Source organism: Melanerpes formicivorus, unplaced genomic scaffold (assembly GCF_026170545.1).
Source record: "Melanerpes formicivorus ecotype bairdi unplaced genomic scaffold, bMelFor1.0.p_v2 SCAF_24, whole genome shotgun sequence".
Classification (NCBI taxonomy): Eukaryota; Metazoa; Chordata; class Aves; order Piciformes; family Picidae; genus Melanerpes; species Melanerpes formicivorus.
Genome location: NW_027142376.1, coordinates 4,026,835 through 4,043,402, shown reverse-complemented (window position 1 = coordinate 4,043,402; position 16,568 = coordinate 4,026,835). Strand labels below are relative to the sequence as shown.

The 16,568-nt window shown below is 56.6% G+C and overlaps 1 protein-coding gene and 2 long non-coding RNA genes across 4 annotated transcripts; all 3 read left to right on the top strand.

The window, feature by feature from the left end:
• Positions 1–3,114: 3,114 nt before the first annotated feature.
• On the top strand, positions 3,115–5,419 carry LOC137448288 (uncharacterized). 2 transcript variants are annotated; one of them, XR_010989035.1, is made up of 4 exons: positions 3,115–3,263; positions 3,577–3,738; positions 3,832–3,910; positions 4,916–5,419. It is a non-coding gene; the product is annotated as an uncharacterized lncRNA (long non-coding RNA). The 2 variants fall into 2 exon arrangements; XR_010989034.1 differs by lacking the exon at positions 4,916–5,419 and having other exon boundaries at positions 3,832–3,993.
• A 548-nt stretch (positions 5,420–5,967) lies between these two features.
• Positions 5,968–8,624, top strand: LOC137448287 (uncharacterized). The gene is made up of 3 exons (XR_010989033.1): positions 5,968–6,138; positions 6,383–6,542; positions 8,003–8,624. It is a non-coding gene; the product is annotated as an uncharacterized lncRNA (long non-coding RNA).
• A 1,794-nt stretch (positions 8,625–10,418) lies between these two features.
• On the top strand, positions 10,419–15,658 carry LOC137448441 (uncharacterized). The gene is made up of 4 exons (XM_068152974.1): positions 10,419–10,433; positions 11,946–12,895; positions 13,685–14,718; positions 15,085–15,658. Exons 1-3 carry the CDS (start codon positions 10,419–10,421, stop codon positions 13,701–13,703), a joined length of 984 nt encoding a protein of 327 aa, XP_068009075.1. The 3' UTR covers positions 13,704–14,718; positions 15,085–15,658.
• The last annotated feature ends 910 nt before the right edge of the window (positions 15,659–16,568 follow it).

Below are 16,568 nucleotides of genomic sequence, written 5' to 3'. Positions count from 1 at the left end.
AGTGCAGCCGTGCCGCGGCGTGTGCCGCCCCGGGGGAGCTAATTTCTGCAGCCTAACTGCGCTGAATGCTCGAAAATTCTTAGGGGAAGAGCGGAGAGCTTGAGTCGAGCGTCGCTATGGGTCCAGCGCCTGCGCCCTAGCCCGGCTCTGCTCGCGCCAGGGGGGCAGCGTCCCGGTGGTCGCTATGGATACGGCGCCTGCGCCCTAGCCCGGCTCTGCTCGCGCCAGGGGGGCAGCGTCCCGGTGGTCGCTATGGATACGGCGCCCGCGCCGCAGCGGGTCCGGTCCCGCGCACGCGCCCTCCTCGCGGGCTGCGCCCCGCTTTTCTGGCCGGGGGGGGCGGGCGCCGCCCTGAGCAGCTTTGGAGCCGGAGCGGTGGCGGAGAGCCCTGATTCGGCGCCTGACGCCGTTCTGGCCCCAGGGTGCCTGCGAACCGCCGTCCTTTGGCGGGGCAAGGCGTCCTGGCGCATTCGGGGAGCTCGCAGTGCGGTTTCCGGTGTCGCTGCCGGCCCGGGACTCCCAGGTGTGTTCCTTCCGGCGTCTGAAGGTGGTCTGGGGCCATCGGCAGGGCTTTTGGGGGTGACGGAGGAGGTCTGGGGACACCTAAAAGGGTCTGGGGATATGTAAAGTTCTGGTGGGGCCATCTGAAAGGATCAAGGGTCGTGGAGAGGCAGCTAGGCACCTCCGACGGACCCTTTGGGAGGTCTCTGCAGGCTCCCGTGGGAGCTGGGGGTGTCTCGGGGTGGGTTTGGGTTTGGGTTTGTGCTGCAAACAGCGTTGATAATGACTTAGAGAAAGACACACAAGAGACTCAGTAAGTCTCTTGTATCGTGCTTCTATTCTGGCGCCTGACACAGGTAGGATCATTTCAAAAGAGCTGTGTGTCTTCAGAGAGGTTTGGGCAAACTTTTATACAAAAAGTTATCTGTCTATAATGACAGAGGTCCAGATGCTGCCTATCTATACAAAGCTTATCTATCTAAAAGAGCAGAAGTACACATATCATGCAGGTGTCCTTTATCTTATACAAAAGAGCATCTTGTCCAAGACTAACAGAAGTGAATCACTGACAAATCCTGTTATTCCTTCTCTATCCAAAGGCTGTCTGCCAGCCCCTCTCCTCCTCCCTGCGTCCCAGCATTTCAGCTAACAAGCGGAAAATTCTTATCAACTCTGTGGTTCTGTTAATGAGACTTTTCTGTTCATCAGTTCCCCCCTTTCTCACAGCCAACAGTATATTCCTATACTATATTTTCTTAAGGCAAACTTTGGACCCAGGCTTTCTGAGCTATCTTTCCCATGCTGACAATTGTGGAAGGTACTCTCAGATGTAGTCACCCAGTCTGATGCCCCCCAAGTCCAATTCATTGAGGCTTCCCCAAATAAAGGGGTCCTCATTTGGCCTCGAGGAAGTTCAGTGCATATCCAACAGTTAGAGAGATTAGTTTGCAAAGCCAATTCTTGCCTAACGTGTAAGTACATATTGCCTTCCCATCCCTCAATTTCCTTGCTGTGCTGCAAAGATTTTGAGGGGAATTTCTAGGTATTAACTACAGCCAGGGCAATCCTTCAAGTGCCCTAGGAATGCAGTGAAAACCTTTTGGGAATTGTTCCTGCTCTGGTACTCCTCAAGCTATGAGGAGCTCTTCAGGGCAGCTCCAAGGTTAGGTTTGGATTCTCCTGGAGTCTCACACAGAACGAGTCTCACGATTCCAGTGGTCTAATTTCATAGCTGCATTTTCTTCTCTCTGCCTAGGTGACAGGACGACCTCACTAATGAAGAGAGATAGCCTGAGCTCTGCAGGAACCTTGAACCCAAGCAGCCAGTGCCTTCTGTGAGTACAAGCTGTCCTTGCTCAACGTGGAACTAGTTGAGAGCTGAAGCCAGACCACGCCTTAATTCCCTTAGCTTCCTCTTCTGCAGATTAAACAGTCCCAGTTCCTTCAGCCACTCCTCATAAGACTTGTTATCCAGACCCCTCACCATCTTTGTGGCCCTTCTCTGGACTCACTCTCTCACAAGGGGTGTCCTGGGGAACACCACTCGTGCCCGGCCGTCCACCGGCTGGGTTTAACTCTGTTCCCCACTGCTCTTGGGGCCCAGCCATCCATCCTGTTCTGCTGTCTAGCAGTCCCTTTGAAAAACAATCCATCTGAAAAAAGAAGTAGCAGAGAAGGAAAGCTGAAGCTGCAAAGATTGCAGTCCCCTCAGTTCTGGTTGTAGCCAGGTGGGGGTTGGTCTCTTCTCCCAGGCAAGCAGCACCAGAGCAAGAGGACACAGTCTCAAGCTGTGCCAGGGGAGGTTTAGGCTGAATGTTAGGAAGAGGTTTACAGCTTGGCCAAAGACTCTTCTGATCCCTGTCTTCTGGTCGTGACCAGCAGCGTGCACGGGTGGCCAAGAAGGCCACTGGCAACCTGGCCAATATCGGGAACAGTGTGGCCAGCAGGAGCAGGGAGGTCATTCTGCCCCTGCACTTGGCACTGGTTAGGGCACACCTTGAGTCCCGTGTCCAGTTCTGGGCCCCTCCGTTTAAGCAAGACGTTGAGTTGCTGGAAGGAGTCCGGAGAAGGGCAACAAAGCTGGGGAGGGGTTTGGAGCACAGGCCTGTGAGGAGCGGCTGAGGGAGCTGGGGTTGCTTAGCCTGGAGAAGAGGAGGCTCAGGGGAGACCTTCTTGCTCTCTGCAACTCCCTGAAGGGAGGTTGTAGCCAGGTGGGGGTTGGTCTCTTCTTCCAGGCAAGCAGCAGCAGAACAAGAGGACACAGTCTCAAGCTGTGGCAGGGGAGGTTTAGGCTAGAGGTTAGGAAGAGGTTCTGCACAGAGAGAGTGATTGCCCATTGGAGTGGGCTGCCCAGGGAGGTGGTGGAGTCACCATCTTTGGAGGTGTTCAGGAGGAGACTGGATAGGGTGCTTGGTTGCATGGTTTAGTTGATTAGGTGGTGTTGGATGATAGGTTGGACACGATGATCTTGAAGGTCTCTTCCAACCTGGTCCGGTCCATTCCATTCCAACACCATCTAATCAACTAAACCACGGCACTGAGTGCCTCATCCAGTCTCTTTCTAAACACTTCCAGTGATGGTGACTCCACCACCTCCCTGGGCAGCACATTCCAAAGGCCAATCTCTCTTTCAACCTGCTCTATTCTATTCTATGAAGACCTTCTTCCTAACATCCAGGTTTAATTGGTGAGAGCCACAGACTTGGTTGCTGCCACCCGCTGCTAAGGGGTCTGAGTGGCCCCCAAATGGGGTTTGGAGGCAGGTAAAGGTTTCTTTTGGCGTGTGAAGGGGTTTTGTGGGCATCTAGAAGGGGTGTGGAGCCCCCTGAAAGGGTCTGGGATAGTGTCAGGGGGTTCTGGGCTGGTCTACCAGCGGGTCTGGGGACATTAGAAGCGTCTGGGGGTACCTAAAACGGAGCTGAGCGTATCAGATGGGGGGTTTGGGTGCCTCCAAAGGGGTTTTGTGGGCATCTAAGTTGGGGAATCTGGGGGGGTCCTGAAGGAGTTGGGGGGTTCTCCTCAAGCTATGAGCAGACACACAGACAGCTGTTAACGGACTTTCTTTGATCATTCCAGGTCTGGTGTGCTGGGACTGGCAGGACCTTCCTGAGCTGTCCACGTACAGTTTCTGTCGACACTCTTCAGCTCGTACATCCGGTTTGCTGACAGAGGGTGTGGGGTTTGTGGGGCCCGGCAGCGAGACTTTTCCAAAGAGGAGCTCTTCAGGGCAGCTCCAAGGTTAGGTTTGGATTCTCCTGGAGTCGCACACAGAACGAGTCTCACGATTCCAGTGGTCTAATTTCATAGCTGCATTTTCTTCTCTCTGCCTAGGTGACAGGACGACCTCACTAATGAAGAGAGATAGCCTGAGCTCTGCAGGAACCTTGAACCCAAGCAGCCAGTGCCTTCTGTGAGTACAAGCTGTCCTTGCTCAACGTGGAACTAGTTGAGAGCTGAAGCCAGACCATACCTTAATTCCCTCAGCTTCCTCTTCTGCAGATTAAACAGTCCCAGTTCCTTCAGCCACTCCTCGTAAGGCTTGTTATCCAGACCCCTCACCATCTTTGTGGCCCTTCTCTGGACTCACTCTCTCACAAGGGGTGTCCTGGGGAACACCACTCGTGCCCGGCCGGCCACCGGCTGGGTTTAACTCTGTTCCCCACCGCTCTTGGGGCCCAGCCATCCATCCTGTTCTGCTGTCCAGCAGTCCCTTTGAAAAAAAATCCATCTGAAAAAAGAAGTAGCAGAGAAGGAAAGCTGAAGCTGCAAAGATTGCAGTCCCCTCAGTTCTGGTTGTAGCCAGGTGGGGGTTGGTCCCTTCTCCCAGGCAAGCAGCACCAGAGCAAGAGGACACAGTCTCAAGCTGTGCCAGGGGAGGTTTAGGCTGGATGTTAGGAAGAAGGTCTTCATAGAATAGAATAGAGCAGGTTGAAAGAGAGATTGGCCTTTGGAATGTGCTGCTCAGGGAGGTGGTGCCCAGGGAGTCACCATCACTGGAAGTGTTTAGAAAGAGACTGGATGAGGCACTCAGTGCCATGGTTTAGTTGATTAGATGGTGTTGGAATGGAATGGAATAGAATAGAATAGAATAGACCAGACCGAGTAGGAAGAGACCTTCAAGATCATCGTGTCCAACCTATCATCCAACACCACCTAATTAACTAAACCATGCAACCAAGCACCCTATCCAGTCTCCTCCTGAACACCTCCAAAGATGGTGACTCCAGCACCTCCCTGGGCAGCCCATTCCAATGGGCCATCACTCTCTCTGTGCAGAACCTCTTCCTAACCTCTAGCCTAAACCTCCCCTGGTGCAGCCTGAGACTGTGTCCTCTTGTTGGGCCCGGTGATGATCAAAGTTCTTTTCCAAGCTGCTTACTCCTGTTTGGTTTTATTCTCCTGCATGAATTGTCAGTTCAAAGCACTCGAGAGAAATGGTGTGATGGCTGTGCTGCAAAGCATCAGACTGGGGACCGAAAGACAACCTCCTGTGGATCGATGTACCGGGATATTCCAGGAACCTCTGTGCTGCCATAGACCTGGACTTAAACTCGTTCCAGATGCCGCGGTGTGTTCCACATGACAATCGCACTCGGCACGTGAAGAGTGGCCAAGAGACTTCCCTTGTTTCCTTTGTGGAAGGCTTTTGTGTGTCCCCCGGCCCCGGGGGCCGTGTTCCTCTCGGGCAGGCTGCGGACGAGGCTGCCCTCGGCAGCAGGCGTGCCGCAAGCGGAGCGGCGAAGCTGTGTTCCTGGCAGTTCTCTCTCCGCCTGGATCAGCACGAAGGTGCCGGCCGACAAGGACTTGCACTGACACAGGGTCAGAGAGCTGAGAGCACCAAAGGGTTTAATTGGTGAGAGCAACAGACTTGGTTGCTGCCACCCGCTGCTAAGTGGCCCCCTAATGGGGTTTGGAGGCAGGTAAAGGTTTCTTTTGGCGTGTGAAGGGGTTTTGTGGGCATCTAGAAGGGGTGTGGAGCCCCCTGAAAGGGTCTGGGATAGTGTCAGGGGGTTCTGGGCTGGTCCACCAGCGGGTCTGGGGACATTGGAAGCATCTGGGGGTACCTAAAGTGGAGCTGGGTGTTTCAGATGGGGGGTTTGGGTGCAACCAAAGGGGTTTTGTGGGCATCTAAGTTGGAGAATCTGTGGGGGTCCTGAAGGAGTTGGGGGGTTCTCAGTGAGGTTTTGGAGTCTCTATGGAGTCCCTGTTGTATCTTGGGTCTGCCGTGGGATTGGTAGTGACTGGGTGCTCCGGTTTTGGTGGCTCCAGGGCAGCAGGTACCCACAGGGCTGTGCCTTGCTTTATGTTCCCCAGCTGTGGGCCAAGCAGGAGCCCCAGGGGAAGGGAATTTCAGCATGTGGCGGGTGATAGTGGAGGCGACTTCCTGACAAAATGGCTTTGGGGGTTTGGTTAGGTCTTGTTTTTATGGTTGACTCACTCTTGCTTTCTTTCCTTTTTTTTCAGGGAGCTTAACTGCTTTGCCTGAGGACCAGTTGCAGATTTGTATTCGGCCTCAGCCACAAGCCCTGACACGGAGCGGGGTGCTTTGGTGTCAGAATGTGGAGCTGTTGGAAACCCAATTGCTCACTGAAAAAAAGAAAAGGAATAATTTGTCATAAAAAAATCCCCACAGTTCCTGTAAGCTTTCGAGTTCCTACTTAATAATATAAAGCAGTTTGTGGTTTGGTTGGTTTGGTTTTTTTCTTGTTGTGCTGCAAAGATTTTGATAGGAATTTCTAGGTATTAACTACAGCCAGAGCAAGCCTCTACTTGCCCTGGGAACGCAGTGAAAACCTTTTGGGAATTGGTTCTGCTCTGTTACTCCTCAAGCTATGAGCAGACACACAGGCAGTTGTTAACAGAGTTTCTTTGTGCATTCCAGGTCCGGTGTGTTCAGACCGGCAGGATCTTCCTGGGCCATCCGATTACGGTTTCCGTTGACACTTTTCAGCCCTTACATCCGGTTTGCCGACAGAGGACGTTGGTTTGTGGGCCCTGGCAGCGACAGTTTTCCAAAGAGGAGCTCTAAGGCCAGCTGCAAGGTTAGGTTTGGATTCTCCTGGGGTGCCTGTGCTTGAAAGCCCCCCAGAGGCCGTGCAGAGTGGTGCTCGCAGTAGCTCTGTGCAAGTCTGCCGTGGGCTCAGGAGGCCAGTATCTAGAGAGAGGGAAGGACAGAGACACTTCTAAGACAGTTTTAAAGAAATAATTATGAGAAGAGGCAAATTAATTCTGGGGACTCATGTGATATATCTGTTTAAGAGAAAAAAAAATGAAGGAGGTTTCTGACCATAACCAGGCTGACAAAGCACAGTAATGTGGTTTCCTATGGGATTCAACTCCTCCTGCATTGCACAGGACACTTCAACAGCTGTCCTGACAAGCTCTAAGTAATGAACTTAATCCACCCTGTGCGAGCAATGGGGCAAAAGATTACAAAATCCATGTATGCAGTTGAGATGTGTTACGTTGGGACGCCCAGGATACACCTCATCAAGCTCTCCTAGTGTTTAGACGCAAGATGGAAGAAGGAAGGGGGAAGACAGAGCAGAAGGTCTATTTAAATATGAAACTCCTAGGCTGAAAGAAAAGAAAAACATTTTAAAGAGCACTCAGTGAGACTCTGTCACCAGCATAGCTAATCACAGAATCACTGAGTGTTAGGGGTTGGAAGGGACCCCAAAATAGCATCCGGTCCAACCCCTGTGCCAGTGCAGGATCACCTGGGGCAGGTTTTGAATGTCTCCAGAGACTCCACTAACTCTCTGGGCAGCCTGCTCCAGGGCTCTGGCACACACAGTGAAAAGGTTTTCCCTTCTGTTCCTGCGGAACTTCCTCCTTTTATTCGTCGGACGCAGCGAAGCCGCTGGGTCATGTTGCTGCGGCAAGGTGACCCACCCTGTAGTTCAGGGCCTGGGTCTGTGCCTTCATGGCAGCCTGTTCCCTTGGCACCCTGTCAGCTTAACAGCCCTGTACTCGGGGCCTGTGTGACGAGTTGTGGAGCCCTCCATCCCCCTTCTGTCCCCAGCAGCAGCCCAAGGTCCCTGTAAGCAGGGCTGGGGAGGCTGCTTTAGGCAGCTGACAGGAACCAACCTTGCCTGGCCCTTAGGGGGCTGAGGTCAGTCCCTGGGCTCCTGAAGAGGTGGTGTTGCGCTGCTGCCAGGAGGGCCGGCCCGTAGGTGGGGCACGGGCCAGAGCCTGTGGCTCTCTGTGGGGCTTTTTGGGGGTGCTGCTGAGGCCTCACTCTGTCCTGTTGGCATCCTTTGTCAGGGTAGCCAGATCCTAGGCCCGATGTCTATCGTTAGCTCAATCGCAGAATTTCCTCGTCTGCTGTTCCTGTCCGTAAATTTTTGCCAGTGCTTCTGTAATAAAAAGGTTTTTATTTCTCCTGTAACTTGCAAGCTGGTGACCTCCTTAGGAGCACCACTGTGTTGTTCACAAAGTTCTTTGCTGTTGCAAAGCTGGGAGAAGTGTGAGGTTCAGCTGATGAAGTTTCTCTCTTTAGGAGTGTCTGCTCAGCCGTCCTCTTCCTGGATCTCGGAGCTTTGTCTCTCCCTGTTTGCGGTGCCCCGACAAGGACTTGTGCCGACACATCCTCGGGAAGCTGAAACCACCAAAGGGTTTAATGGGTGAGAGCAAAGCTCAGCTGTGTGCTGAAGCTGCAAACCTTGCCCAGAAGGCTGTCCCCGGCTCGGGGTGATAAAAAGAACAGGAGCGTAGCCGCTCGGCTGTCTTTCCTTCTGTGATGCCACAGGGGGGTGGGCGAGGATACAGCAGAGGAGCAGTGAGGGAGGGGTGAGGGCAGCCTCCCACAAAGGCTGCTTGCAGACCTGAAATGCCAAATGTTTGAAATGCCAGGACGTTCTTGGAGGGGAGGGAAAGCCCCGGGAAAGTGTAAGAGTGATTGTGAGGTGTTCCAGCAGAGGAACAGCGGTGCTGCTTATTGAGAGATTGCAGAAGGGCAGTGATTTGTGTGCAGAAAGGCCTTGACGTGACCCCCCTCTGTTCTGTAGAAAGGCTTCTAGAGGAGAAAAGCACATCCTGAGCAGAGCCACGGGGGGGTGTGGGGTGTGGTTTGAAACAGAAATAGCAACTGTCTCTCAATTAAAACAGTGGATTGTCTTTCATGTGTGTGTGGTGTGCTGTTTTTTCATTGACTGGAAAAAGCTCTGCAGGGAGACCAGCTGATCTGCTCCCGAGGCACAGCAGCACCGGACCTGCTGAGCGTTGGGGGCCTGTTAAGGAGGGTCTGCTGTCATCTGAAGTGGGCTTGGGGGTATGAAAGGGGAATTTGGGGGCATGTGAAGGGTTCTGGGAGCATCTAGAGGTGTCTGGGGACCTCTGGAGGGGCTCCTGGGTCATGTCTGGAGGGTCAGGGAGGAGTGGGGGGGTCTGTGCCTCAGTGTGGTTTCGGGGTCTCTGTGTCAGGTCCCCACAGCGTGTGGGTTGCTGTGTGGCACTGCTGGAGTCTCGGTGTCCCTAGCGCCGCTGACTCTTCTGCTCACTGCTCCCACCTTGTGGGCACGGCCAGGTACTGCTTGCTGTTGCCTGCTGCCAAGGGTGTGAGTGGCCTCTGAAGGGAGGCGCAGAGAGGTATTCTGGGGCGTCTAGAGGGGCTTTGTGGGCATCGAGAGGTGTCTGGCGGCCTCTGGAGGGTCTCCGGGGGTGTCTCTGGAGGGTCCTGAAGCAGCTGAGGGGGCGGGGAGTGGTGGTGCTGTGTTAGAGGTCTCTGGGGGGTTCCAGGTTTTGGGGTCCCCCAGGATTGGGGTGGTCTCACTCCGGTATTGGGTGTCCTGCAGTCCCAGGACCCCCCAGCCACATCTCCCCCGACATCTCAAGGCGAGCTGCGAGCACCTCAAGGGCCTTAGAGGGTGACAAAGGAGGTCTGGGGGCATGTAGACGGAAGTGAGGGCACCAAGACGGCACCGCTCTCCCCGTGACAGCGCCTGCCCTTCCCAAGACGGCGCCGCCCTCCCCGTGACAGCGCCTGCCCTTCCCAAGATGGCGTCGCCCTCCCCGTGACAGCGCTTGCCCTTCCCATGATGGCGTCGCCCTCCCCGTGACAGCGCTTGCCCTTCCCAAGATGGCGTCGCCCTCCCCGTGACAGCGCTTGCCCTTCCCAAGATGGCGCCGCCCTCGCCCCGTCGGCTCCGACCTAGCCAGCGTAACTATCGTCCCCTCTGCTTTCTCCGCTCCGCATCATCTCAGTGTAGACTCTGCTGCTCTCTGGAGTTGTTCTGTCCCTGCTGCAGGACTCTGCTATGGGTCTGAGGGTGGGCAGCAGCGAGGGGGGGGGGGCGAGAAACATCAGCGGCGAGGGGGGGGGGGTGGGTGTCGATTTGCCGCGGTCGGGAGCAGTCTGCTCACGAGCTGTTCTCCTGTCTCTCCCAGCTCTTGCAGGCTGACCCCAATGCCCCCAGACTCGCCCAGCGATCCCAGGGTGAACCCCGCAGCACCCAGACTCGCCCAGCGATCGTCACGTGATTAGGGGCCGCGCAAAGGAGGGGCGGGGAGCAGAGAAAGCGGCGGCGGCGCTGTGAGGGGATAGGAAAGGGAAAGGGTGGGAAGGGAGCTAGAGGGGAGGGGGAGCGGGGAAGAGTGCGCAGGTTACGTCACTGGAGGCGGGGCTAGCGGGCGGCAATAGAATGGCTAAGGGAGGGGGCGGGAACGAGAGGACAGCTGCGTCACAAGGGGGCGGGGTTTGAGTGAAATAGGATGGTTATGGAGGGGGCGGGGAAAGGGCTGAGGGAGGTTGCAGGAGGTGGGACTGGAGGACTGGAGGCAGGGCTGGAGAGCGACAATTGGATGGCTATAGGAGGGGGCGGGGCTGGAGGAGGGCAGCAGGATGGCTATGATGGGGAGGGGAATAGCGCAGACTATGTCACGGGGGGCGTGGCCTGAGCAGCTGGGGCAGAGAGGCGATGGCTGCTGATTACGTCAGAGCAAGGGGGCGGAGCACCCAGGCGGGAGTGGGGAGGAGGGCACCAGGGCTGCCCCGCGCGGTGACATCAGAGAGTGGAGTGGGGCCGCGGGGAGCGCGGAAAAGGGAGAATGGGAGGGGAGAGGAGGAGGAGGGGTGGGAGGGAGAGGCTGGGGGGGGTCATTAGTGGCCACCCAAGCTCGATACTGATCCAGACCGGTCCAAACCGGTCCAAGCCGGTCCAGACCGGTCCAAACTGGTCCAAACCGGTCCAAACCGGTCCAAGCCGGTCCAGAATGGTCCAAACCGGTCCAAACCGGTCCAGACCGGGCCAGACCAGTCCAGACTGGTCCAAGCCGGTCCAGCCTGGTCCAGACCGGTCCAAGCCGGTCCAGACCGGTCCAGACCGGTCCGGACCGGTCAAAACCGGTCCAAACTGGTCCAGACCAGTCCAAACCGGTCAAAACCGGTCCAGACCGGTCCAAACTGGTCCAGACCGGTCCAAACCGGTCAAAACCGGTCCAGACCGGTCCAAACTGGTCCAGACCGGTCCAAGCCGGTCCAGACTGGTCCAAACCGGTCCAAACCGGTCCAGACCGGGCCAGACCGGTCCAGACTGGTCCAAGCCGGTCCAGACTGGTCCAGACCGGTCCAAGCTGGTCCAGACCGGTCCGGACCGGTCCAGACCGGTCCGGACCGGTCCGGACCGGTCAAAACCGGTCCAAACCGGTCCAGACCGGTCCAGACCGGTCCAAACTGGTCCAGACCGGTCCAAACCGGTCAAAACCGGTCCAGACCGGTCCAAACTGGTCCAGACCGGTCCAAACTGGTCCAGACCGGTCCAAACCGGTCCAAACCGGTCCAGACCGGTCCAAACTGGTCCAGACCGGTCCAAACCGGTCCAGACCGGCCCAGACCGGCCCAGACCGGTCCAGACCGGTCCAGACCGGTCCAAACCGGTCCAGACCGGTCCAAACCGGTCCAGACCGGCCCAGACCGGTCCAGACCGGTCCAGACCGGCCCAGACCGGTCAAAACCGGCCCAGACCGGCCCAGACCGGTCCAAACCGGTCCAAACCGGTCCAAACCGGTCCAGACCGGTCCAAACCGGTCCAGACCGGTCCAAACCAGTCCAGACCGGTCAAAACCGGTCCAGACTGGTCCAGACCGGTCCAGACCGGTCCAAACCGGTCCAAACCACTCCAGACTGGTCCAAACCGGTCCAAACCAGTCTACACTGGTCCAAACTGATCCATACTGTTCCAAAATGGTCCAGACTGGTCCAGACTGGTCCAGACTGGTCCAAACTGGTCCAGACCGGTCCAGACTGGTCTAGCCCTGGCTCCATACTGGTACATACTGGTACATACTGGTCCCCCCTCTCTTCCTCTCTCCTCCCTTCCCCTTCCTTATTCCTTTCCCACCCTCCCCTCCCCTTTTGCCGCCCACCCCTAACCCCTTTCCCGCCTTTGCGCTTTCCCCTCCCTCCTATTGGCCGCACCGCGCCAGAAGCTCCCTCCCCTTTTTAGCTTGGTGGGGGGAGGGGGCATGGCCAGCCACCCGCCTCCGCTTCACTTTCTCCCTCCCTTATTTGGGGGGGTGGCGTGGCCAGCCCCCCACCTCGCTTCTTCACTGCCCTCCCTTTGTGGGTGTGGCCAGCCGTCCTCCTCCGTTTCACTCTCCCTCCCTTATTTGGGAGGGGGCGTGGCCAGCCAGTCCCATCGCAGTGCACTCCCAGTCCTTCGCATTCTCTCCCAGTTCCCTCCCATTCCACTACACCCAGTTCCTCCCTGTCCTTTCCCACTCCCTTTCCAAAACCCTTCCAGTGCCCTCCCAGTCCCTTCACTGTTCCCTACCAATTCCCTCCCAGTTTCCTCCCGCTGCCTCCCAGTCCCCTCCAATTTCACTCAGGTCCTCCCAGTTCCCTCCAAGTCCCCTTCCAGTTTGACCCAGGCCCTTCCCAGTTCCTTCCCAGTCCCCTCCCATCCCTCCCATTCCCTACCACTGCCCTCCCTGTCAATCCCAGTCCACCCAAGCCCCTAACAGTCCATCCCAGTCCCTTTCATTCCCTTCCCAGTTCACTCAGTCCCATCCCAATCCCCTCCCTGTCCCTTCCCTGTCCCTTCCCAATCCCCTTACTGTCCCATCCCACTCCATCCCAGTCCCTGCCAGTCCCTCCCAGTCCATTCACACTATGTCCCCTCCCTGTCCCTCCAAGTCCCCTACCATACTGTCCCACTCCCTTCCCATCCCCTCCCAGTCCCTCCCTGTTTATTCCTGTCCCTTACAGTACCTCCCAATCCCTTCTAGTCCTATCCCAGTATGGGAGGAGACCAGTAGGGACCAGGAGGCACTGGGAGACATGCCTGGACCAGCTGGAGGCATTGCTGGAGCCCTGGGAGACAACTGGAAGCAGCAGGAACTCAACTGGGAGCACTGGGAACAACTGGGAGACAACTGGGAGAGCACTGGGAGCACTGTGAGTATCTCCACATAACCCCCAGTGCCCCCCTCAGCCCCTCCAGACCTCCTCAAAGTCTTTCCAGAGTCTCTGAGTTCTTCCCAGTGCCATTCAGAGCCCTTCCCAGTACCTCCCAGTTAACCCTTATAGTTCTCCAGCGCCCCCTCACTCCCCCCAGTAACCCTCCCCCCCCAGATCTTTTCACAGCCTCCCAGTACCTCCCAGTGCCCCCCCAGAGCCCTTAACAGCCTCCCTGTCCTTCACAGTACTGTCCTGAGCCCTTTCCAATTCCCTCCCTGATCCATCCCACTCCATCCTAGTCCCTTCCAACTCTTTTCCCTTCCCATTCCCTTCTTAGTTCCCTCCCAATCCCCTCCCACTGGCTCCCCACTCCCCTCCCAGTCCCGTCGCAGTGCACTCCCAGTCCTTCCCAGTCTCTCCCAGTTCCCTCCCATTCCAGTACACCCAGTTCCTCCCTGTCCTTTCCCACTCCCATCCCAGTCTCTTCCCAGTGCCCCCCCAGTCCATCCCCGCCCCTCCCAGTTCCTCCCAGTCCATCCCAGTCCCTTCACAGTCCCCAACCAGTCCCTTCCCCATCCCTTTCCAGTACCCTCCCAGTTCTACCTGCACTACCTGGCAAGAGCCCTGGTGGACAATTGGAAGCAGTAGCATCCCCACTGGGAGACAACTGGGAGCACTGGGAGCATGACCCAGGAATTCCCAGTACCCCCCCTCAGTCCCCCATTTCCCTCCCACAGCCCTTTACAGCCTCCCAGTCCATCCCATTTTCTCCTACACCTTTCCCAGTCTGGGAGGAGACTGGTAGGGACTGGAAGTTTCTGGGAGAGTCTGGGAGCCGTACCTGCAGCACCTGGAGTCAGACCTGGAGCCCTGGGAGACAACTGGAAGCAGCAGGAACCCAACTGGGACAAAACTGGGAGACAGCTGTGAAAGTGCCCTCTCAGTCCCTGCCAGTCCCTCCCAGTCCATTCCCACTATGTCCCCTCCCTGTCCCTCCATGTCCCCTCCCATACTGTCCCACTCCCTTCCCAGTCCCTCCCTGTTTATTCCTGTCCCTCCCAGTACCTCCCAATCCCTTCTAGTCCTATCCCAGTATGGGAGGAGACCAGTAGGGACCAGGAGGCACTGGGAGGCATACCTGGACCAGCTGGAGGCATTGCTGGAGCCCTGGGACACAACTGGAAGCAGCAGAAACCCAACTGGGAGCACTAGGGGTCCCTGGGAGGAACTGGGAGACAACTGGGAGAATCTCCCCATGACCCCCAGTGCCCCCCTGAGCCCCTCCAGACCGCCCCAAAGTCTTTCCACAGTCTCTGAGTTCTTCCCAGTGCCATTCAGAGCCCTTCCCAGTACCTCCCAGTTAACCCTTAGACTTCCCCAGTGCCCCCTCACTCCCCCCACAGTAACCCTCCCCTCCCAGAGTCCTTTCACAGCCTCCCAGTACTCCCCACTACCTCCCAGTACCTTCCAGTAACCCCCAGTGCCCCCCTGAGCCCTCCCAGTTCCACCGAGGAAGTCCTTCCACAGCCTCCCAGTGACCCTCTGTACCCCACTGAGCATCCCCAATTCCTCCCCAGAGTCCTTCCACAGTCTCCCAGTACCTCCCCACTACTGTCCTGAGCCCCTCCCAGTGCCTCCCAGTCCTTTCCCAGTCTGGGAGGAGGCTGGCAGGGGCTGAGAGGCACTGGGAGGGACTGGGAGCCATACCTGCAGCACCTGGAGTCAGTTCTGGAGCCCTGGGATACAACTGGAAGCATCAGGAACTCAACTGGGAGCACTGGGAGGAACTGGGAGACAACTGGGAGAGCACTGGGAGCACTGTGAGTATCTCCCCATAACCCCCAGTGACCCCTTCACCCCCTGCAGACCGCCCCAAAGTCTCTCCACAGTCTCTGAGTTTTTCCCAGTGCCATTCAGAGCCCTTCCCAGTACCTCCCAGTTAACCCTTATAGTTCTCCAGTGCCCCTCACTCCCCCCCAGAGTCCTTCCACAGCCTCCCAGTACCTTCTAGTACTTCCCAGTAACCCCCAGTTCCTCCTAGTACCTCCCAGTCTCACATAATCAACCAGGTTTGAAGAGACCTCAGATCTCATCAATTCCCTCCTATGTCTGCATCCCTATCCCCTCCTCACAATTAAACCATGGCTCCAGGTGCCACATCCAGTTCTTTTTTGGAACACCTCCAGGGATGGGGACTCCACCACCTCCCTGGGCAGCACATTCCAATGGCCAGTTCCTCTTTCTGGGATGAACTTTGTCCTCACCTCTAGCTTAAACCTTCCCTGGCACAGCCTGAGACTGCGTCCTCTTGTTCTGGTACTGGGTGCCTGGGTGAACAGACCAAACCCCACCTGGCTACAATCTGCCCTCAGGTAGTTGTAGAGAGCAAGAAGGTCTCCCCTGAGCCTCCTCTTCTCCAGGCTAAGCAACCCCAGCTCCCTCAGCCTTGCCTCACAGGGCTGTGCTCCAGACCCCTCCCCAGCTTTGTTGCCCTTCTCTGGACACCTTCCAGCATCTCAACATCTTTCCTAAACTGAGGGGCCCAGGAACTGGACCCAGAACTCAAGGTGTGGCCTGACCAGTGCTGAGCACAGGGCAGAATGACCTCCCTGCTCCTGCTGGCCACACTGTTCCTGATGCAGGCCAGGATGTATTTGGCCTTCTTGGCCACCTGGGCACACTGCTGGCTCATGTTCAGCTGGTGTCAACCAGCACCCTCAGGTCCCTTTCCAGCCTGGTTCCTATCCAGCTAGTCTGACCCCAGCCTGTAGCAATGCCTGGGGTTGTTGTGGTAATGTGTAGAACCTGGCACTTGCATGTGTTCAATAGCATGCCCTTGGACTCTGCCTGGAGGAAAGCAGAAAGTATCTATGGAAGGTTTCAGGACAGGAAAGAACAACAGGCTGCTGACGACGGAAGAACGGTCTGATGATAAAGAAGAGCTGACTGCAGTAAACAGCCTGAAGCGCGAGACAGAAGGACGCTCGCCTCCGTGCCGGAGAAGCTCAACCTGATATGGGATGAAGATAATAATGGAGAGCTGCATATCAAAGGAGAAAACTCAATTAGCAGCAGTGGTGCAAGAATGCCAGGGAATTGCTTAGCCTGCTTGGTTTTTCCTACATACACTGCTTGTTCTGTACCACTAAACAATTCTGCTTCACCAACCAGGGAGTCCGTGCATGCTTTCCAAACTCTGCCCATCTGTCCAGCCTGTCAGGGTCCCTCTGCTGAGCTCTCCTACCTTCCAGCAGATCAACTCCTGCCCCCAGCTTGGTGTCATCTGCAAAGTTATTGATGATGGACTTGCTCCCCTCATCCAGATCATCAATACAGATATTGAACAGGATGGGACCCAGCACTGATCCCTGGGGGACACCACTAGTGCCCGGCTGCCAGCTGCATGTGGCACCATTCACCACCACTCTCTGGGCCCAGGACTCCAGCCAGTTCCTAACCCAGCACAGAGTGCTCCTGTCCAGGATGTGGGCTGTTCTGCTTGGCCAGGAGTTTGTTGTGGCAGACAGTGTCAAAGGCCTTGCTGAAGTCCAGGCAGACTACATCCACAGCCTTCCCCACACCTACCAGGCAGTCACCTGGGCATAGAAGGAGATCAGGTTGGTGAGGCAGGACCTGCCCCTCCCACCAAATCTTTGCTGGCTGGGCCTGA